Below are 24,119 nucleotides of genomic sequence, written 5' to 3' on the forward strand. Positions count from 1 at the left end.
TCATGCTAATCTTGTGTAGACAAATTCTGTGGTTAGTCTATACCAAGTTCTTCTTTTCAAGTCAGGATTTAGGAATTTGGTCTAATGTTGCTTTCTTACTGAGGGATTAGCTCTCAGATTAGCTCAAGGTTAACAGGTTTTTTCTTCATTGTATGTTTCTTAAGATCTGTAGCTCTCTTTTTTATGGGCTGGAGCCCACCTACCAGGCTTAAATTGGTTGGATATACCCTTTCAGGGTGTCTCTTTTGCCAGGCTCCGTGCTTGGAGAGACAATGAGTCATTGTGAAGGGCAAGCTGCTTTGCTAAACCTTCCCATTTGTTTTATGAATGTACCAATGTTTTAATCTTCTGCAGAAGCAGCAGGAAATCTTTCACATGATTTGAATCTATTTTAGATGTACAGAGCCTTTGTGTTATCTGAAGCATGTCTGCTTTAGTGCTATATCATGTTTTCTGTAGCATTTGCAATACCCATCAGCTGCCAGACTGTTAATTTATGTCTGTAAGTGTTTGAGCATACACATGCATACACACACATTTTGTGGAGGTGTCAGTTTCTTGCCTTCCTAGCTAAGACCAAGCTGAGTGTTGCACTTAAGGCAGGGGAGCATCTTCTTTCTCAGTTAGGAATACATTGCATCTGTACTGAAATCTTCTGTAGGCATAGGAAATCCTAGTGTGCCGTTTAATTAATCCATCATTTAGAAACATGCCCTTAAACAAGTTTTGCATCCATATGCCCTTTCCACCAGGGTGATCCCTACTCGGCTCTTGGGAATTTATGCTTGTTATCTCAAAAAAAGTTTAATTTGGGGATATTTGCACAGCCATCATTTATAGACACTAAATCCAACCACCCTGCAGTACGGACTGTAGGGGATCCCAACACAAAATCTACAATTCCTTTTACTTGAGTAGACTTTGGTTTGGTTTGAGATATGGCTTTTGATCACAGGCTCTTGCAGTGTCCATGAAGTCTAACTGGAGACGGTTCCCAGGACACCCACAGTTTAAACAGCTCCTATCCCAGATCATCTTTACATGTGAGCCCTTTGGTTTACATTCTACCTCTCCACAATGGAAAAACTGGAACAATTCTTTCGTTTTGCAAGTTCCATTTGATTTTACTATCTTCTCTTTTCTCCATCATGGTGAAGATCATCCTTATTTTTGAGGTCTACTCTGTCTGGCTAGAGTAACATCATTGGGTTTTATCAGTGTTCTTCTGATTATTTTTTAGTAGGTTGGTTGGTTGGTCTTGTCTCCATCTTGTTAATGCTTTTCTTATCCAGGGTCTCATAATTTCCAGTATTGGTGATGTACTGAAAACTCTTCATTTCTCAAAATGCCCCAGTCCATGCACTTGGTGTGCGCCTTGAATACACATTTTCTTTGAGTCTCATTGCATCCCATACAGTCTTCTCACCAAAGCCTGTAAGGTGTTTCAGTATTATGTATTTTCCCTCTTTATCATACTCACAGATTATGTCCCTCTGCCACATAATCCTTCAGCATTCAGCTTGAGCAAAAAAGACATACTGGAAAGGGTAGGAAAATGTCATGCAAAAACATGGTAGTCTGAAAACACTGTTCATTTTTTTTATTTCAAATATAATTTATTACAGCAAAAGTGCATCATTGTGTGAAACGTGCCGAAATGAGGTTGGAGTATTCAGCATAATTTATAACATGACACAAATTAAAGTGTTTACTAGACACCTAGAGATAAGAAAACCTCTAATCAGGTTGAGAATCAGCTTAATAAGCAGATTTGACACCTTTTTCCTCCCTAAATATATTATCATGGAACATAGGAATCCTGATGCTTTTCTCATCTGACTTCAGCTTGATAATAATCAGAGACCAAACAATTCTTTTGCTTTTTATGAAGATATGATTTAAACAGAAAAGTGCAAAGGCCCTGAAGCATCAAGTGCTATGAAATCTGCCCTCAAAAGCAATAATTTTCTTATCCCAGGCAAACAAATTTCAGTTGTCAGGAAACAGATTAATCCCCTCATTCTGAAATGTAATATTGCTGTTTGCTAATCTCCCGTGATATGAAGACACTGAAAATGTTATCATAGCAGTTCATTTTATGTTTTGGCAAAAAGTACTTTCTTTGGCAAGGGGTATTCTAAATACTCAAGAGCCAGGATTAACATCAGTAATTGGGAGCAAAAAGGCAGAACCAAAATAATGAATTATTTTTTTCTCACATTGTCTAGGAAAGTAAAAAATACAAATATTACTAATAACAGTCTGTCAATTCATGGCTTCAACTTATCTGAGGACCAGCTTGTTTCCTTAATACAGATACCAACAAATAGCTTAATACTTTCTGTCATAACTTCAAATGTATTTGCTTTTCCCTATGAATCTTGTTTCCTTCCACTGTCCTTCCAAATAATTTTTAAGGTGTTATATAAATAAAAATGTGTTCTCAACCCTCAGGGCCAAACAGCAATTTTAAAAGCATAATTGAAAAAAAACATGGAAAATTTAAACGTGGTTTTATGTTGCCACAATTTAAAGAGCACTCAAAATATTTCCTGAGTGTTGTTTTAGACTGCACGTTTTAGCTAAGCAGAGGCGATGCTTTATTGTGTGGTTTGTCAAAGTGTGCCAAAACAGCCTGGCCTTTGTTGACTGAGAGAGATGCAGAAGGCAGTGAGTCAAGTCCATTAGCTCCGTGTCAAAAGAAGACCATAATGTATTCAAGAAGGAATAGAAAGATGAGCTGACATGTGAGGTTCACTCTCATATAGTCCATGTCCTCCTCACCAAAATCCTGTTGTTCAGATGGATCTGCACAAACTCTTTCCTTGTAGCTTTGGCCATATGTCTGTGGGATTAAATTGAATACTGTAGTCCAAGTTTTGTGTCTTTTTTACACTGGCATTTGCCACATATATGCACAGTTAAAGATCTTTCACTATTCTTGTTGCAAAGCACTTGGTGCCTCCTGAGTGCAGTGTTAACAGTAGCACCACAGCTAGGGAACCACATTTTAGAGAGTAAAATGACATTGGGTTTAAATGCCTTCTCTTCAGGCATTTAATACTTATAATACGCGTCTCTCAGTGTGAAAGTATCAATTGAAAGCTGTGGCTTTTTTAATGAAAATAAGTCTGAAGTGTTCAGAAGATGTTTTCTTCTGCAGCACTGGGAGGCTGTCTGGTGATGGATCACACTGGTGATAGGATGCCCAGCTTCCTGAGAGCTGCTGAGCTCCCAAAAAGGAATCCTTGCTGCTGCAGCACAGTGCTCAGCATGAGGCAGTCATTCATCCTGCTTCTTGACAGAGCAAATTACCCTACTAGGAGCTGTGGGCTGTGTTTTCAGTACCTCGTTCCGTTCCTGCAGGGTTAATTTGCCTTTCCTTATAGGAGGAATGCTCCGGACCCTAAATCACTGTAGTATCCCCACTGTAGCATCCTCCAGGAGCTCCATGTCTGTCCTGTACTGGGGAGCCCAGCACTGAACACAGTATAATTATGATGTTTTAAAATCGTACCTGCACTGCAGGAGCAGGATGTCATCTTCTTATTATTCAGACACATAAAGATCCCTTTCCAGGACTACAGGCACTGCACAATTAATTACTTATAATAGTATTAATGGATTAATTAATATTAATAACCTGAACATTTTTAATGTGTTCTCTTACTCAGGGAAATTAACATTTTGGGCCAGAACTTTTTATGTTTTTTTCCTGCAACACATTTGGAATTTTAAATCTTTGGGATAGCATTTCCTGTTGTATTGTTACCCCCAAATAACCTTGCTGCTATACACACAGTATGGTCTTGGCACAGTCTGAAAATTATTTATGTACATCACTGTTTGCAAGATTGCTGGCTCTATCTGTAACAGACTGAACAATGGGGAAACAATCACATTAAAGGAAAGAATTGCTTAGGAAATTGCTGTTTCTTTAAAGTTAACAGAAAAATCTCACTCTTCCCTGGATATTACAGTAAGATTCTTCCTAGTCACTTATAATGGATATAGTGGTGGTGGTGCTGCAGTGGTGAAGATCTTGTCTGCCCTTCAGTAAAGACTTACAGCTTTCAGGTGCTTCTTATGGCACTCATCTCTTCGTTAGGGACTGCAGTGATAGGACAAGGGGCAATGGGTTCTCACTTAAACAGGGGAAATTTAGGTTAGGTATAAGGAAGAAGTTCTTTGCTGTGAGGGTGGCGAGGCACGGGAATGGGTTGCCCAGAGAAGTGGTAAATATTCCATCCCTGGCAGTGCTGGAGTCAGGGTTGGATGGGGCTTTGAGCAACCTGGTCTAGCATGAGGCATCCCTACTCATGCCCAGGGGGATGGAACAATATGATTTTAAGGTCCTTTCCAACCCTTCTGTGAATCTTAACTCAAGCCCAGGACTGGGCACATGCTGAATGAGAAATAAAAGCTACCAAAATGAAATTGTTGAGTTCTAGGTGCAGCCCTGCTCTCACCAAAATCAATGGGAAAATCTCCATTGATTTCCAAGTCACAGTACTTCACAGCTGGCCAGGCCCTTCACCAAGAATATATCTGTAATTCTTTGGCTGCTCAGACAACATGAGCTCAGGTCAGCAGGGAAACACTTGCCCTTAGACTTCCCTGTGTGTATCCATGCAGCATGTATGTAATCCACCACCCACGGTGTGGATGGGAATGCAGAGGCTATTCAGGTGTTTCTGGAGGCTTATAGAGGTTCAACAGAGCTGAAAAGAGAAGTAAACTAAGTGAAAAAAAGGCTTAAAGTGGAGTGGTCCCTGAACATTCACTTAGCTGTGTCAGTCTTGTCTAGTAAAAAAAAACCACAAGGATTTTACTGTGTCTGATGAAACAGAGTCCTAATGCAACCATCAGGGAAAGGGCTGATTGCTCTCATTCTTTATCATTAGAACAGTTATCTGAATTTCAGTTTCACATCTTTCGCATGGCATATAACGCCTAAGCCCATTTTCTAAGCTGTTTTCAAAGCTGGAAACTGAGTTTAGAAGAAGTTAAAAGATAGTCCAAGAATATGAGTTTTGCCTCAAAATTGCAATCTGCATTTTTTCCCTGTGTATAATCCCATGCTGATTCTCAACCAGCTTGTAAAATTGACCCTGTGTCGCTGTAAACTGGATAGTAGATATTTATAGGACACTTAGAATCAAAGACAAGTGGAGATTGAGATAATAAGGCTTGTCTGTGTTGCCTGTTAGATGGAACTGTGATTAAATATGGCCCAATTAATGCTTATTATCTGTCTAAAATTAATTTGACACAGAAACTTGTGAAGTAGGCATCAAGAAATCAAGCAGAACTTTTTATTGCTAAAATCAAAGCAATTATTGATATGATTTCCTTTAAGCTGGTCTGACAAAACCGGAATGATACTGTCATTTGAAAAACCACCTTGGGAAGAGCCCCCAAACCAACCTCTTTATTCATACTTATCTGCTTTACCTTATTTTACTTATATTCCATACAGATTGTCTAAGCATTTTTATGCTACTTCATATGATATCTTAAGATGTAGTCCTCATCTGACTCCAAAAGTTACTTTATTCAAGCAAGCATAACACTTCACTTTGCACCTCATTGCTACCCAAAGAAACTTCTATCAAATAACTTGAACATCACAAAAAAAATCATGTCTTCATTTTTTCTCTTTAGACTAATGAAAATGGTCCCAGCAGTCTTCTTGTTTAGTGACTGTTCTCTAAAGCCACATACATTTCTGAGGCCTAAAATGTTCATTCTTGCTTTCTGCAAATTTAGATTATCTCTATGGGATTGAAAATTGGGAACAGCCTATGCCCCTTTAAAGGTCTGATTTTATATACATTTTACCTGTCTAGGAAGTCAATATTTATTAATCAGGTTTTTACCTGTTAAGCTTTATTTTGAATGTAAAACTGTAGGAGCTTCATTTTTTACCCTGAAAAAGCTAGATTGCATTTAAATGTCAGAGGCCACTCATCAGGCTATCAGCTATAAAGCTGTCTTTGAAACATTCTACATGTATGTGTGGATGGAGACCATTCACCTTGCATTTTGTGGAAAAAATAGCCTAAGATGGAACTTTTGATATTTTCAGCACTTATTGATGTGCCACAAAATCTTTTACCTTGAGTTCTGGCTTTGCCTACTTTGGTGCTGATCAAAGGCTTGTTGGTGAGTGATGGATTGTATGGTAGGGCATTGCGGGGGGGAGAGGGATGAGTAGAGTAATTTACCATCTGTACTGAAATTGCAGAATGCATCACCAAAACTGTAGTTACTCAATGCATTTCCCTTCAGTAGCCCCCACCCTGACTTGGGGACCTGGCAAGCTGCTCTGCGTTTTGCTCTTCCACTGCCATCAAGCATTAACCATCTATCTCCTAGGGGATTTCCTTTTCTTTCAGCACTTCATCTTAAGCCCTGGTTATTTCAGTAGCCCTGTTTGTAGCACAGATGCACAAACAGTTTATTGGCAGGTGAAGGTGGCTGCAAACTGATGATAGGGGAATAACAAATGGCTGGAGGAGGAGCTGCAGATGGGGCTGGGTGTATCTTAATCTGCCTTTCTGCTGAAGACAAGGTGGTGTCATCCTCTGTTAACACAACCAAGAGCTACTTGTTAGTGCATTAAAAAAAAAAAAAAAAGTGTTATCTTTCCTTTGAAAATACTTGGTTCTGCTTCATATAAAGTAAAGAATTTTAAGGAATTACAGGGTATATCCTTGGTCTCATTGATTAATTGGGGAATTCATTAGGCCACCGCCTAAGTAATAACAATATTGTTTTAGGGTGGTGAGGCACTGGAATAGGTTGCCCAGGGAGGTTGTGAATGCTCCATCCCTGGCAGTGTTCAAGGCCAGGTTGGACGAGGCCTTGGGTAATATGGTTTAGAGTGAGGTGTCCCTGCCCATGGCAGGGGGATTGGAACTTGATGATCTTAAGGTCCTTTCCAACCCTAACTATTCTATGATTCTATGTTTCGAACCTGACCATCACAGAGCTTCAGCTAAGGGTGTTTCATCCAACATCAGAAGGCAGGGGCTGTAATCATGACAAAAATTTGGAGTCCAGATAGTTCCATCTCCCTGGCAGTGTTCAGTGTCAGGTTGGACAGGGCTTGGAGCAACCTGCTGTAGTGTAAGGTGTCCCTGCCCATGGCAGGGAGTTAGAACTGCATGAGCTTTAAGGTCCCTTCCAACCCAAACCATTCTCTGATTCTGTGTTTGTATGAAAAAAAATTGTTTGGAAATAAGTTTTAATATTATAGTTTAGGAGAAAATATGGATCTACTTTGAAGACTCATAGTTTTAGTTCAAGTTATTGCTCTATTGTAATAGAAACTGCATAACACAGTATTCCAGAGGGCAAAGCAGAGCAAGCTCCTTTGTGCATTGTCTTTTCTCAGAGGAAGTGCAACACCACATACCACATTAGCATGAGGCAGAGCTGCTGACTTACTGCAAAATAGATGAAGGGCTGTTGCCACACACAGGAAATCACCTGCACGCAATTTGAGAACGAAAAGAGTTGCTGTGCCTTTATTTCACATCAGTTTGAATATCTGGGGACCTATACTACAAACTGATACAGCTGCATACCGAAGTAAGGATGTAAAGTATATATTGCTTTGCTGCTTGATTAATTAACTCCACTGTGACTAGTACTATAGCTTGATTAAATTTTGGCAATATATCAGCATATATTTTTGAGCACGGCATTTCTGTTGTTAATTAAAATATAAAATAAATTAATAATATTAGGGAAAGATCTTGGAAGCATGGGTAAGATCTTATGTCTTTATTAATAGCCAGAATGTTTTTCTCACATGATTACACATATTGACTGGTGTAATTATGAAAAGGGAAATGTTGGGGACATGTAACAATCATCATCATTTTGAGGAAAATGAAGAAGGTGCAGTTCCCGCTTATAGTGAAAATGAGAATAAAGTGACTTTTGTGAATAAAAATAGAAGGGTAATTGAATATTTGAGAAAAGAGCAGTGCAGTGAGCTTAGAAGTTGAAGCACACCTCTTTTGAAGCACAAAACCTGAGAGCTATTCTATTTCCTGAGTGCTGAGATAAGATTTTGGAGAAGGGCATTATCTGTAGAGGTGAATCTGGTAGAGGGGAACTTATCAATATTTGATCACAGGTGTTTCATATAACAAGAAAGCAAAATCCACAAATGGCTGAAATAGATACCCAGGTATGAAAGGAATTACAATTGACGTGGAGATTGCTACCATCATTAAACTGTATAAATATCTTAATTTGCAAGCATTATGTTATTTAAAGCTGCTTGAAGTGAAATATTCTCAGATCTGACTGCTCATTTTCTGTTCACAAAACTCTCTGATTGTAATCTTCACTATCAGCAGGAGCTAAACACCTTCAAAGTTTACAGTGAAGATCAATACAGAACTTTAATCTTCTTCCTCATTCAGAGGCTATGAGGGTACTTATAATTCTGTTTAGTAATAGGTTGTTCCTAAAGAGGCTTCATATTCCTGTAAAAATTATTTTAATCAATTGCCTATCAATCTTTATCTTGTTTGTATGGTGTCTATCTGAAGGTGGGTAAATGTCCTTGGTTCCTTGAGTCCAGATATTATTAGAGTACTATTTGGACTGTATATTTCTGCTTTTCAAATTTTCATTAATTTCATTCTGCTGGGGTAGCATATTCATTATTGTAGCCTTATGAGGAAAGAAAGGAAGCTCTTCATGTACTCAAAATACTTTTACAGTTGTTGTTTGGAAACTGAGGTTGATGTTCTTATTACGATCATCTCAAACTTTCCATTTGCAGACTGTTCAACATAGGATATGATCTGTGTAGCTTCAAGCACCACTTCCAAAGGTGGTGTTATCACCTAGAAGCTCATGAAAAGTCCTATCTGTGCAATGTTATCTCTTACCAGATGATTTCTGCTGAATCATAAGTGTTTAGACACCACTGTTGGGCATTGCAGGTTATGATTTTCTGTGTTAAACTCCACCACTGGAAGTAGGGGAACATTTGGACTTCTGTAAAGTGATCGGCTTAGAGTCACTTCTGAGCAAAGTTTTACCTATGGTTTCATAGAATCATAAAATCATAGAATGGTGAGGGTTGGAAAAGACCTTAAGATCATCTAGTTCCAACCCCGCTGCCATGGGCAGGGACACCTCACACTAAACCATGTCTCCCAAGGCTCTGTCCAACCTGGCCTTGAACACCTCCAGAAAAAAGTTTGTCAAAAGTAAACTTGTAGGAGCTTGACATTCCTGAGGACTGTCGTTTTATTTTTAGTAAGTGAAAAGAAGGGGGAGATACTTTCTGACATTGCCTAGAAGAGGTTCTCTTAACATAGGACAGGCTGCTCTGGTGTCCTGGGAATTTAATAGAGTAATGGTTGGTTCTGCACTTACCTTAGCATCTATCCATTGTAGGACACTATAAATACAGCCTGATGCTGTACTTATAGGCTGCCAGGATCTCCAAACTGCAATGATCTTTAAAAGCACTGCCCACAGAAAATTACTTTTTTTTTTCCTTTTAGAGAGTCACTGTCAAGAGTTACACATTCTTCCTTGTATTGCTACTAAAGCTAAAAAACAAGCCTTAGGTTGCTGTTCAGAGTTTCTCACTCCTGTTTACTGTTTCAATTTTCAAAAAGTTTGTAGAATAAAATATGACACAGTATAAATGTGGTAGAAGAAGAAGTAGTAACAGTAGTAGTAGTAGTAATATTTCTGGGCTTTTAAGTCACTCATTCTGGTATTTCATTCTACCAGATTATTTGATTACCATCCACTGGTCTCAGTACTTTGAGTCTGACAAAAGCTAAGATTTGAAGCCTCTAAGACTTTCTCCAGTACACTCTTCTAGTATTTAGGTTTGTAGATACTGCAGGGAGCACTTAACTCCAAATGAAAAAGCCTCCCTTCCTTCCTTCCTTCCTGTCTTTTGGCAGCACAGTGCTGAAATTACCTGATGTCATCGTTAATTCTCAAATGGTATAACAGACCATTATGCACTGCTTTCTAGTTTAAATGTGGCTGGAAGCCATTGGCTTTCCTAATCAGCCACCTAGAGTGTTTGTGTCAGTAATAATCTGTATTTAAAATGTACTCTAAATAATTTATTTCTCATAGCTGGCCAGAGTGAATGGATTAATGTTTTTATGATTGAAAACAAGAGTTCCCAGTTTAGCACATTGTAAAGGAAATAGGGAAAGATGGTCATACTGATATGATTGGCGCTCTTTCCTACAAGAAGTGTTTAACTAATTTGTCTTCTGGGGCAATGCTACATTCTGTTAGGCTACATCTGCCCACTTCTTTTCCACAGGTGCCAAAAAAGGATTAGAAATAAAAGTCACCTAGTTTGCTACAGCTAACTCAGTATTTGTGTTGAGAAAATGAAAAACCTTTTATTTTCCTCTCCTATTCTGTATATCTTTGAGCTACACTGCCTTCAGTTCGTAACAACAATCCAAGATGTAGTTCAGTAATATCATGCATTTCAGAAAAATATTTCCTTGTAAGAATTCAGCTGTGAATTCAGTAGCTCTCTGAAGTAGGCGAAGATAGTAATTCAGTGTATTTGACTTTAAAGTTCCATTTATCCCTCAATGAGCTCTCCTTTATAATCTTTTATTTCTCTTACTTGGACTGAATTCCAGAGACTCTTACAATAGGTATTGCGGCTCGTTTGCACATTGGCAGAAGAAACAAACCCATCAGTCACTAACAGCAGGGGTATGCCTCAGCTCTCAGGCTCCCTCTGATCATTCTTCTGTCTTCAATAATTCAACCAGATTATCTTTTCTAAAGTTTTCTGAGGCAAAATTGACATTTCTGGTTGAGGGAAGGGAAAGACTTTTACCTGAAAGCCTGATTTATGCATAATCTTCAGATGAGACGCAGGCATCTCAACTCACTCTTTTTGCATTCAGCAGATACCACACGAATTAAAATAAGCAAGCAAATATGACATCTTCAGCATTTAGCAATGCTAATGACAGTAACGTGGCAGTGCCTCTTAACTTAAAATTGGGTAGGCTGAGTACTTCCTTCTGCCAAGGAATGATATGGAAGAAGATTCTCATTCTTCTTGAGGCTTGATAACTCGCATTAAACACCTGCTGATTGTCTTGTTATACTTGTTGAAGTAAGATCCCTGCTAGCTAGTCTCTCCAGCTGAGTTAATAATTACCTTGGAAGTCATGAGCTTTTGTTAATGAGACACAATATTGGACTTTTAATTCAGGAGGGTGGTCCTCACGGTTGCATTTGCATTCTGAAATAAGTCAAGGGCTAAACCTCCTCCAATTAAGTTTCACAGTCCAATTCTTGGGAGTGCCTGACTCAAGGCAAAATTATTTATGTCACCAGTGTTGAGTTCTGCTAGACTGGTATTGTGTTTCAGCCAATATTTTCACCCTAGACATCTCCTTCCTGCCTTCTCCATGCTCATAAAGCAAAGACATTTTCACATCTAATATTCTGGCTGCTGTATGTTCAACAGTTAATGCTAACCTTGGTTTTCACTGAGAAGGTCCACTGCTGTGGAATTCCCTTTTTAGTTGATCTGTGGACTTGAAAATAAACATGAATATGAAAGAATATCTCCTCAGTCCTGTAGGAGAGATAGTGTTAATGTCTATAGATCAAACCTATTGAAGCAGGTTCTGCAGAAGAAATGGAAATGGCCGTACTTGGATTTTGAAAGTTCTGTTATTTTACTGAATTTGTTATACCCTGTAGAAGGAGATATTTTTGTGTGGTTTTCTCCAAAAATATGCATCTGATGTAAGTAAAGGGAATTTCAGGAGTCCTTGTCCTGGTCCATCCAGCTGAAGGAACCATTGTAAGGGATACGTGAATATTGTTACGCCAGCAAAGAAGTTTCCAGGTAACCAGTACCTATATGTGTATTGGTTGACATGGTTCAGTAAAGTCATAAACATTAAAACCAAAGGATAAATGCAGATTCCTGGCAGAAAGTGCTCATTTTATGAAGAAAACTGTAGTGGAACTGTCTGTAAGTTGTGGTAAAACAGCAGTGATGCTTAGGATTTCACCATGGAAGTTGTATATATAATTCTATTATTCTTGCTCTCTGATTGCCCTCAGACACTACTAAACACGCCATTACATTCCTTGTAAGATATTCTACCCCTGTTCAAAGGACCAAACCTTTGTATGGTTGTTCAGAGGGTCAAAATTCATCTACTTTCATGACTGTATCCCAGCCTTGAGAGGTCATATCTTCTGCTTAGGCTGTGTTGACACAGGATGAGCATCAGTACCTAACCAAAAGGGCACAAGGGACAGCAGCTGGCTGGCCTATCTCAGGTTGTGCATGGGGCAGAAGCAGCATGTCTGGACCCACAGTGTGTGAATACCAGGCTCTGCACGTAGACTGGAGGAGATGTTTGGCATATAGGAAAGCACATGCTGATCAAGCAGCCATTCCTTATCTCCATTAGGCAGGTTTTAACTCAGATCCTCACCATTTCCCCATCATGATTACTGAAAGATTCACATGTTGTTGGGTTTTTGATGGCACATCTTGACAAGCATATATTGAGACGGTCTGTGATTTATCTGTATCGCCTTCCTTTGTTTGTTTGGTTTTTTTTCCCTGCAATGCCATTTGCAGGTTTCTAAACAAAATAACCTCACTGGTCCTGAATTACAGCTTCTCTCCTGGCAAGATCTCCTGTGCCTTGCACATCTGCTTTTCACATTTCCAGAGATACCAGCTGTGAATTAGCTTGTGTATCTTTGTCATACAAACGTCCCAGCCTCCCTCCCCGCCCTGGTTACTTTTCACTGTAATTTTCAGCTGTTTAAGGATTTTGCTGAGAACTGTGTTAATATTTGAATCAAACTGCCTTAGTTAGAGGGGCTCCTAAGTGCTGGTGTGATACGGTATCCAGGTAGAGATGCTATTTGCAGAGCAGTGTGCTGAATGACCTCTCTGGTCCTCTCCATGTTGGTCTGGGAACAATTGTGAACTGCCAGCAATTTGCTGTTTTGTTTTAACATGTTGAGGGGCAGTTTTAATGTGTTTTCTGTAGGGACAGAGGAGGTTTTTGCATCATTTACCCTGTTTATAGTGGGAAGCTGAAAAGCCAGGCTGGGGTCAGGCTGATGGAGCAGAAAAGAGAGGTCAGCCAGGGCGCGGATTTACAGTTAGGGAAATAACCACATTGCTAGTGTGAGGGCAGGTTAATTAATTAATGTACATGTTTGCAAAGAGGGAGCTTTAACTCATGCTTCAGCTCCCGTGTCTGGCGCTTGGAGCTTTTCAAGCGGAGCTGGAGCCTGTCACTTTGAAAAGTTTTGAGTGTCACCCAGAGAAAAAGGCTTAGCTTGTACATAACGTTTTACTCTCTGGGGACATAAAGTTTTAGACAGAGTAGAATTGACTAACTTCAGGCCTTCTGTGTTAATTTCTTCTAATTAGCTGGCATTTCACATTATAGCCATCGCTATTTTCAATTAGCTGTCAGCAAATACTTTCAGTGCAACTTTTCTGTTATTGAATGGATTTCCCACAAGTTTGGGCTTACAAAAACAAATGCTAACTAACGTGCCACAACACTGTATTAGGCAGGATTTTAGCAGTAACCTAACAAACTGTGAGACTATGTAGTGGTAAGAGAGGAGGACGGTTTCTCTTCTTGAGCAGTCTCTGAAGTAAGTTTTTACCATAAATGCCTGACTACCTATACCACTGTGGTTTTCAGAGATTTTATTATTGTTATTGCTTGTAAACTTTTTATCTCCATCACCCTTTTTTTTTTTTTTTTTTTTTTTTATTCTAGAAGGTTGGAAAAAACATCTTTTCCAAAAAAAAAATAATCTTGAGTTCAGGAAACATGCCTCCCGAATCTTGCTAGTATTTTCTGTGCATTAGAAACATTAACCCCCAGAACAGCATTTTGTTAACCAGTATTTAATAAGTGTGTCTCTGTTTCTACTAAAGCCTGTACTGCCTGGCACCATTGATTATTGTATCTCTGGAGTCAGCAAAAATCCTGAAGATTTTTCTTTGTTAACCTGTGGTCTTGCAGAGAGCTTGGCCAGTTGCACCAGAGTAAAACAGAAATAGGAGAGATCAGCCTCTGAGCGGGACAAAAGGTATTCATTGCTGACAGCCTGTAATAGGAGAATTGGCAGAATTGGCTTTTTTGTTTGCTATAGAAGCTCTGAAGTTCTGGAGCAGTGGAGATGTTGAAGTCCCCAGTGGAGTCACTCAGTGGGTGGAAAGGCAGATTCCCAGCCATGTGTGCAGCCTTTCAGCGTTATGAATTCTAGTTTGGGAAGTGTGGGGAATGTGAACTGGATGGCTGAGTGCTAGCAATGAGCTGCCTCAATGGTAACTGGAAGATGGCGAATTGGTGGCTTTGCAGGATAAGGATGGTCCATCCCCATCCAGCTCCCAGCACACAGTCATCCCCATCAGGAAGTGGCAGTCCCAAGTGCTAATTGGTAACCCTGGTAACAGTTTTAGGAGGGAGAGAGGCCTGAGGTTGCTATGGGAAGACAGGCTCCACTCTCCAAATGAGTTATGGGCTAATTCGGGAGATTTTATATTGCCACTATGTAGTGCCCCACCACTGATTTTTCTGTAAATAAGGGGTTTCACTCCCTAAGGGTGTCAGTTTTCTCCCTTCCACTCCATCAGTTTTTAAAAGTGTAGTTAAATGCAGGAAATTGAAAAGGTCTTTTACATTTGTCGTAGAAAATGTTGTAGGTTTTCTGCTGATCTCAGTACTTAACTGGGGTTACACTAAGGTTAGACTTCTTTTTGGAAGGAGAGGACAAAAGCAAGGGACATTATTCTCAGAAAACTTCTGGTTTGCCTGAGGATTGGACATCAGGACTGCATGATTTGTAAGAGAACACAGAAACACTTAAGGAAAATGAAGCATTGAGGACCTACCCAGGAAAGCAATTGATGTGCAGTGATCGGTATTAGCAGGGAAAAGGATGTAATATCTTGGCTCACTATCATCAGAAATTGCTACTGTGGGAATTGGCATGTTAGCATATGTAGCTGAAAGTGAAATGTGAACTTCTTTCATGCAAACAGAAATAACTTTCTGCCTTATTTCTTTCTCTTTAATAAATGCAATCGAAATATTGAGGGAGAAGTTGGAAACATATTGATTGCATTTTGAAGGCATATTATTAAATCTCTTGTTGAACTTGGATCATTTAATTTTCAGTGTTTCAGACTGAAAATTATTAGTAGTTCTTTTTAAGTTGCAGCTAAATTACTAATTAACTTTTGTCTCAAAGATTTTATTTCTCATGTGTTTTTGGCATTACAGTATGCTTAATGCAGCAGAAATTTTTTGCTAACCTGCCTCTCAGTGCTGCTTAGAATCATATAAAGCAGTCTTAGAATTAATGAGCTGTCACATCTCAGGTAATGAATGAAAAGATCTGACAGAAATCCTTTTGTTGTTTAAGAAAGTCTAAGTAATTAATGGGAAAAAAGTGACAGATTCTCTCAAGATTGAAGAAAAAATGCGTCTTTCAAATTCATTGCTTGACTGAAGAAATGTTAATATCTGTTTCCAGAAAAGCAGGGATCCTCCTTAATGGGTTAATTCCTGTTTTCTCTTCTGAGATAAACTTGAAGAAGTCGAGATTAAAGGATTTTATGTTTTGAGAAATAGGTTTCTCATCTGTTGGCGGTTTCCCATTCCAAGTTCATCTCAGAAGTAAAATATCTTCCAGAGTTGTATACTTGCTATTGTGGGAATACTTGAGTTAGGCACTGAACATGTTCATAGTGAACATGTCTTGTGTGTGCAGATTTTGTAAACTGCAAGTTACATTTGGGAAGGGAAGGGTGTTTCCTTATATTTTATGGGGTTTTTTCAATCAATGAAGTCCCACTGTATCCATTCAGAATAACCTCTACTGCTGCTGTTTTTCAGGTAACCGTCTCAGATGGGGGCACATCTCCCAAGCAGTCCTCTGTTTGGGTGGTGGTCCAGGTTCTGGATGAGAATGATAACAAACCTCAGTTTCCGGAGAAAGTCTATCAAATCAAACTGCCAGAGAGGGATCGTAAGAAAAGAGGGGAGCCAATCTACAGAGCTTTTGCTTTTGACAAAGATGAAGGCCCTAATGCAGAAATCTCATACAGCATCGTGGATGGAAATGACGATGGGAAATTTTTTATTGATCCCAAAACAGGGATGGTTTCCTCCAGGAAGCAGTTTACAGCGGGGAGTTATGACATCTTAACAGTAAGTGCCCATTCATTGATGTACAAACCCGTACAAACCCATGATCTGACTTTTCTTCAGGAATAGGCCCTCCAGTATAAAGAGTGGTACTGAATGTGTTCAGTGTATGATCTATATCTAAGACCTGACTGTATTAAGAAGTCTAGTATTGACATACAACTCCTGCCAAAAACTCGAGTCTGAGTGAGTGTTCATGTAGCGAACTATTATGAGACTGTTCAGTCAACTTGCAAACTATTGGTGTAAATTGTTCCCTTAAATACGCACAAATGAAGACCAGGGGCTTGCCTGCTTACAAAGTTGTATCGTGTTACACTGGACACATACAGCTATGAATGGTTATTCATCTTTTTTGTGGACACAATTTCTTTCTTGTATCTTTATCCAAATTAGGTGGCCTCAGGGAGGAGGAGTACTGTGTAGTCCATGTTGTAGTACCCTTCTCAGCACATTAAAGAGTATGACAGCAATTTCAATTAAAAGGAATCTCAGTCAAAAACTTCTGCCAGAACTCAACTCAAACCACACAGACAAGGTCAAAGTCAGAAAGAATAGAAGATGGTGATGTTGATGTAATGCAATAAGAGACCCGAAGGTGCACTCTTCATCTACAGCAATAAGCAAACAAGTTGTAGTTAAGGCACTGCCTACCTTGAACAGAGCAGGATGGCAACTGTTAGCACCAAACCCACAAAGCACATTTCTAGAGAAAGAAATGCCAGGAAAATATTTCCTGTTTTTGACAGACATAATAACAGCATATTTACACCAGTGGTCTTATGTAGCCAGAAACGTTTCTTTTAGTTTTAAAATAAAAACCCTTTGACATTGATGTTATTCACAAAAGCACTAATGTTGCAACCTATATTCTCCCTTTCCTTAAGCCTGTTGTTTATTGCTGCTCATCTTGTCTTTGCTGTATTGAAACCATGAAGCGTACCAAACCTGAAGTCTGTCCATCCCTCTAGATGACATTAAAATAAAAAGAATTAGCACCAAGCAGGGCAGCTCTTAATGAACACAACAGAGAGGAGAAAGCAAGGAAAATAAATATGGCAAAGAATTAAATCATATTTGTTTTGGAGAATAGGGGAAATGATCTGAAACTGATTTAACTCAATTAATGATCCTGAAGAAGGCAACGTAAGGAATACCAGTCTTATCTGCAATACAGATGCCATTTAAAAGCAATCAAATGTGGTCTGGCTGAGCATGTTTTGCATGTGCTTGACAGCCCACAAGGTCATTATAAAGCTCCCAGCTTTGCTGAAAGAGGGAACTGGGTGGAGGATAAAGTCAAAGGAGGGAACTGCGTGGAGTATGAAGTCAGAGGAGGAAGCTGGTTCTGGAGAGGAGGATCTTTGTGGAGTAGTCTTGAACTGCATCTCCAGGAGGCCTTACACTGTCACAGTTTAAACTTAAATAGGGCAAATTCAGATTAGACATAAGGAAGAAGTTCTTTACTGTGAGGATGGTGAGGCGCTGGATAAGGCTGCTCAAAGAAGTGGTGAATGCTCCATCCCTGGCAGTGTTCAAGGCCAGGATGTACAGGATCTTGAGCAACATGGTCATAGGTTCATAGAATCAGAGAGAGGTTTGGGTTGGGAAGGACCTTAAGATCATCTAGTTCCAACCTTCCTGCCATGGGCAGAGACACCTCCCACTAGGTAGGCTAGTGGGAGCCATCCTGGCCTAAAACAAAGCATTTCAGTTTAAAATCAGTCTTTTCAATGAAAAGTCAAAGCGTAATGGAAAAAAAAAAGAGAGAACTGTGAAATAAGTGCTTATCTTTTTCCATGGATTTTGCATACAGCATTTCAAAGGCCATTTTCCAAGATGTCATGTTCGTGCAATAGGATTAGGTCTGAACTGTCCAACTGGGATGCTCAATCGGAGTCCTCTTTTCTTTGTACCTGCCAGATAAAAGCAGTGGACAATGGCCGGCCCCAGAAATCCTCAACTGCACGCCTCCATATTGAATGGATAAAAAAGCCTGCACCCTCACCTGTGCCCCTGACTTTTGATGAACCCTTTTACAACTTCACCGTCATGGAAAGTGATAAAGTGACAGAAATCGTTGGGGTGGTTTCTGTGCAACCATCTAACATTCCTCTCTGGTTTGATATTGTCGGTAAGTTGGGAGCCAGTGGGGTGAGGAAGCAAAGCGTATGTATGTATGGTTTTGAGAGCAAGAAAACTAACCATGAACTGTGCCCCCCGCCCCAAATTAAACCCACTTTCATAATGCTGAGATGAAAATGCTGTTTTAATATAGCTATAACAATAATAATAATACTCCTGCTTTTGTTATGACTCCTTAGCTAAGCTGAAAAAAGAGCGCTGTATGGCTGAATTGTTTTTTTTTCATACTATGTTATTTACTGCAATCTTAATGTTGTCTGTCATTTAAATTCTATTGTCATACTTTGCTAATCTCATTTCTAAATGTATTTATGGTACTTAGACTTGCTGTCCCTCATTTCTCTCTTTCTTCACCTTTTTTTCTGCATTCTGTTCTTTTTTTTCTGCTTCCGACTGCCCTGCTTCAAGGTGGCAAGCATGCTCGAGAGATGTTCTATATTCTACAGACAGCTTGTGGGCAGAACTGTTCAACAGAAGGTACCCTTAGTGCAAACACATTTGCTAAAATACGACTATCCAGGCTGCCTTTTATTTTTGCAAGTTCTTTGAGACAATTTATATTACATCTTTCATAAGTGCCTGTGACAGGATGCGATGCGACACATGGATGTGCTGCGTTTCTTTCTATGACAGCTTTTACCGTATTTGTGTCCAATTATTATCATTTTATTCACGGATTTTCCACAGTTTATCACGAATAATTAATTCAAACTTTTCACAGTCCAGTGCCATCCATTTAACTGTGAAACAGAATGGGATGCATCAACATATGGGTTACAAATGGAGCCACCAAAAGTTTGTCTTGAATGCAAGCTGAAAAAGAAAAATGTGTTTTGATGTGAGATCTCAACCACAAAATTGCCTTACGTAAAATTGCTTATAAAAATAGGGAGTGAGAAATATCCTTAGCAAAGAGGAAGCCTTAGAAGTCTTAAAATCACAGGGAACTGCCAGTAGAGATTTAGCTGCTAAAAAGACAGGGAGCTGACGTGGTTTGCAGTGGAGAAACAGTCAATGTTCATAGGAATCTATTTCCCACTTCTGCTTCTGATTCAGTTGTGTCATTAAAATAACTCATTTAACATCTCCAAAATGAGACTTTCCCCAGCAGCACAATGACGCTGCAAAGTTATTGTGCTACTTAATACTTGAAAATACTTCTGCATAATGCTTGTATACCTCTGGATGTAAAACAGTGTCTGCACAAAGTGGTGTTATTTAAATGAAGGGTTATAAAGAAAATACTGCACAAAAGATTACAGGAAAACAAAAAGCCTTTGCCACAGACTTAGTGGAAAGGGTGCATCAGCAGTCTTTATTTACTGGGGTTGGGCTTGGCTCTCATTTCAGCACAGCGATTTGCAGGTGGGTTTAGCCAACAGGAAGGGCAAGGACCACAAGAGAAAGGGTCTGTCAGAGTCATTTTCATCTACCTTTTATTGCTAGTTTGTGCAGATGGCAGACAGAAACAGCAACACTTCCTCTTTGAATGTGTAGCACGGCTTCCAATATGCCAACCGCATTAAAATTAAACCCAAAGCTATTACCATGTTCTAGGGTTCCTGCTAGCCCCTGGGGAAGGACAGCGTATGTTTCCTACAGTCTTCCTCCCATTCCCCTGGTTTTTTTCAGTGTGCTACATGCAATTTATTAGCTAATGTTTACATTCCCTTTGTCTTCCTCACTGACCCTAACTTTCCTCCCAGGAGAAATCCGCCTTTATTGATGGTTTTGACTTTTTTTTTCCCATTTGAGCTTTTTGCTGGACTCCTCTGCCTTTTGCAGCTTTTTGGTCCTTTCCTTGATGAATTCACCAACTCTCATTAAAATGCTGCCTGTTTAAGCACAAAGAGAAGCCCCCACTCTTCTGCTGAATTCTTTTACATTATTAGAGTCACTTGCAATCAAGTAACACCTTATAATAATATTTCCTTTCCACCTACCAAACTGAGATGATACTTTAATTTGTCATTTATTGTAACCTTTATGGGTAAAATAGTTCAAATGATTTAGAAGAGCTTTGCTATTTAAATAACTCTAGTGTTTTTGCTATAGGCTGTAGCTCCTGATGCTGCAAGATGCTGCATCACTGCAGGGGGTCATAGAGACAGAGCTTTCCTAGACTTAATGAGAAATCCGTGACCCTGACCATCCAGTTCAGTGCTGTTACCATATGAATCTTGTCATTAAATATTACTGCTGTTATAAATAATAGCACTAACAACAGCACCTGTTTCTGCAATAGGAATAACCAACAACCCAGGGCATGCAGAAGATCCTGTTGTTCCAGACACTCTTCATACAAGGTGCACCCCGAGAAGTATATTGGCACAGCACTGTATATTTAGATTATCTTTGCTGCCATTAGTCAATGTCAGTATGAAAAAACACTTTTTCTCCTTGTTCCTCAATATCATTGTGTGGAAAAAGATGCTGATACTTCCCTTTGGGGGAACATTGAGGCCTAATGCTGAAAAGCCCAGTGAGAGACTTGGCTTATTAGTAGAAGTTGTCATGTATGGAAAGCTGTATGGAGCTGTTGATGCAAGAGATGGTTTGGGTGCTCCTGTAAAACCTAGAACTGATCCTGCTCCATCTGGTATTTTGTGATTTTGGACCTGTGTGCTCAGTTCACAGTATGTCAGCAAAAGCCCTAAAGGCTTATGTAGAGGCATGGTTTAATACAGAGTTTGCAGCTTGACCTTTATATTTATGACCTTTTCAAACTAAATGGGCATTGGAATTCCAGAGGACCCCTGTTTTAATGCATAACATGCACTTTCTCCCAGCTAAAAAAAAAAAAAGGACTGAGGGAAGATGTAGTTTGTCTATGTAGTATTCTGTCTGCCTAACTTCAGCATCTAATTTGTATGTAAATTATATGTGCTTTAAATAACTGTGTAAGTTCTTCAGTTGTTGAGCACCAAGAGAGGAAGGTGCCTTGCAGGCAGGAAGATTATCTTCCCTCCATGGGCTAGAGAGGAACAAAATGCTTACCTGTTTGTTTAATTGGGAATGGTTGAGATTTCATACCTGGTTTCTGTTTTCAGACTGCATTCAGCACGATTCTAAGTTCACGCAGATCCCACAATGTGAAAGACGTGAACGTAGGTGGTTTCAGTTGTGTTAAATATATTCAATAATTTATGGGTAACTAATTTTCAGAGGTAAATCCAAAACAAGTCAGAGATCTTTATTACTCCCAGGTAAATTGAGCCCTCACTGTCTCTTTTCTTTGTTAGTGGTGGGAATGGTGTGATGAGGACTTTGACACTGGAGCTAAGCTGCATGGTGCTAGTTTTTGCTTAAGTAGCATGTTGCACAACATCTCTCTGATTCTCCAAACAGGCCTCCCTCTATCTTTCCTTCTTCCCCCAGCCTATGCCTTAAAAGCATATCAGAATATTTTATCAAGGGTGTTTAAATGGCAATACTTTTACTATCTATTAATTTTAATTAAATATCCATTGAATTCACAGTGCTACAAATACTCATTAAAACATGTAGCTCTCTGCCCTCTTTTGAATTACATTCTCTGAGAAATAAAATACCTTTCTGATTTTTTCTGCTTTTTATGCCCTTACTTTCAGCTTCTTAGCAGCAAACCCCAAGCTTTAGCTCCCTTACAACAGTTTTATCTGAAGATTCAGTCTGTATTATTACTTCTTCATAGCATAATGTAGCAAATAAATGAATAAATATTTGCATGTTGTATTACTAATGTTTACTATGTTATGATTAACAAACATCTGTAGCTGAATTTGTATTTCTTAGGGCTGTCACTAAGTTTATTTCATCTTTTTTGAAAATAAAAAACCTGAAAATTTTGGCTTTGCTTCTTTTCCTGAAAATCCTGAAAACTCATCTTGGAGTTTTAGGGTGAATTTCTTTTCTGCATTTCCTCTGATTCTCTGCTGTCAGCAATGTGAGACTTGTAGCAATTGCCCCCATTTATCATCCCTGTCCTTGGTGTTGTTAGTTTACTCTGGTACGAGACAAGTAAGGATCTTCTCTGCTGTGAGAAAATGTGTTTTAGAGGACCATTCTCTGAATTGGATCTTCTCATGTATTTCTCTTCTTCTGTACTCATTCATCATGGCATGGTAGGCCAAATGAGACTTGTGAGGGGATCTCAGTCTATCTTGGCTTTATTAAGTTTGAACAGCTCTTTGCTGTCTGCCCCTGAAGGAAGACTTGCTGGATTTTAGCTGTATTTGAGTTGGGAATGTCTTCCAGAGTACAGCGTGATCCATCTTTGCATCTAAGACTGAACAAGTCTCATTCTCCATTTATCAGATATTTCTGAGATGTGTGTCCAATCCCACTTTATTGTTCCAATGGAAAAGATGGGGAAAGGCCCTCTCATGGGACTCATTTGCCTGTAAGTGCTCCAGATTTGGTGGCATGTTTTCTTCTCAGAGGAAGATATCTGTTCTCACAGCAGCATAATCCATTCTTAAACTGCATCAGCATCTAATAGGGAACATAGAGAGGTTCAGAGCTTCCCAGAAAGGATCCCCATCTCGGAAAAACACAAAAAAATCATTGCTTGCAGCAAATGCAAAAGTCAAAAATGTAAGCAGAATATGTTTGGGGGGAAAAAACACAACCAAAAAAAAAACCCACAACCAAACCAAACCAACAAAAAAACCCAACAACAAATAAACAGAAAACCCCAAAACCAAACTGAAATTTAAAAGGAACAGAGATGCAGAGCCCACATTCTGCAAGACCTGCATTATATCTTGCCTTAGGCAAATTTTCCAGCTGACATCTAGAAACCCCTTCTAACAGTGCAGGAAGTTTTCCTTGGGCTGTCAATTCAGCCAAATGAGTGTTAAGCTTTGCATCAGGAGATCCTCTACTGTTAAGGATGCTGGGGAGGGACTCTTTATTAAGGACTGTAGTGGTAGGACAAGGGGTAACAGGTTCAAATTTAAACAGGGGAAGTTTGGATTACATATAAGGAAGAAGTTCTATACTGTGAGGGTGGTGAGGCAGTGGAAGGGGCTGCCCAAGGAAGTTAGGAATGTTCCATCCCTGGTGGTGTTCAAAGCCAGGTTGGACAGATCCTTGGCCAACATGGTCTAATGTGAGGTGTCCCTGCCCATGGCAGAGGGGCTGGAACTAGATGATTTAAGGTCCTTTCCAACCTAAACCATTCTGTGAGTCTATGATTCCAAGGTTCAGTGCCCCCTTTTTTAAAAAAAAATATCTTTTTTGTTAACAGAAATTTTTTTTTTTTCCAAAGCATTCAGGACTTTTGTCAGGAGAAAAAAGTATGTTCATAGACTATAAAGCTGTGAAGCAAGTTAAGAATGAATGTAGCACTTGCAATTCAGCCAGAAAATGTAACCAATGCTACTTAATACTAAGAATAAAACCTATGGTCCGTTGGCTCAGAGGTGCCTTGGTTCCCTTTCCTGAGATCTCCTTCTTGATCATACTATAAGTTTAGATCGGATATAAGGAGGAAATTCTTTCCTGTTAGGGTGGTGAGGCACTGGAATAGGTTGCCCAGGGAGGTTGTGAATGCTCCATTGCTGGCAGCGTTCAAGGCCAGGTTGGACGAGGCCTTGGGTGATACGGTTTAGAGCGAGGTGTCCCTGCCCATGGCAGGGGGGTTGGAACTTGATGATCTTAAGGTCCTTTCCAACCCTAACTATTCTATGATTCTATGATTCTATAACTTATGTTAAATTGAAAATCAGGGCTGTG

General features: G+C 39.5%; 1 protein-coding gene across 9 annotated transcripts in view; it reads left to right on the forward strand.

The window, feature by feature from the left end:
* Positions 1-24,119, forward strand: part of FAT3 (FAT atypical cadherin 3) — a 410,737-nt gene that overhangs the window by 285,553 nt on the left and 101,065 nt on the right. For 7 of the 9 annotated variants that reach the window (XM_061343747.1, XM_061343753.1, XM_061343751.1 and 4 more), the window contains exons 5-7: positions 15,945-16,259; positions 18,180-18,390; positions 18,810-18,878. In XM_061343747.1, the coding sequence (XP_061199731.1) occupies positions 15,945-16,259; positions 18,180-18,390; positions 18,810-18,878 (595 nt within the window). The remainder of the gene's footprint in view (positions 1-15,944; positions 16,260-18,179; positions 18,391-18,809; positions 18,879-24,119) is intronic. The other 2 variants (XM_061343752.1, XM_061343755.1) reach the window with 1 other exon arrangement.

Source organism: Neopsephotus bourkii, unplaced genomic scaffold (assembly GCF_033783945.1).
Source record: "Neopsephotus bourkii isolate Nb327-2 ecotype Australia unplaced genomic scaffold, CSIRO-AGI_Nbou_v1 NB_1825, whole genome shotgun sequence".
In the NCBI taxonomy this organism is placed as follows: domain Eukaryota; kingdom Metazoa; phylum Chordata; class Aves; order Psittaciformes; family Psittacidae; genus Neopsephotus; species Neopsephotus bourkii.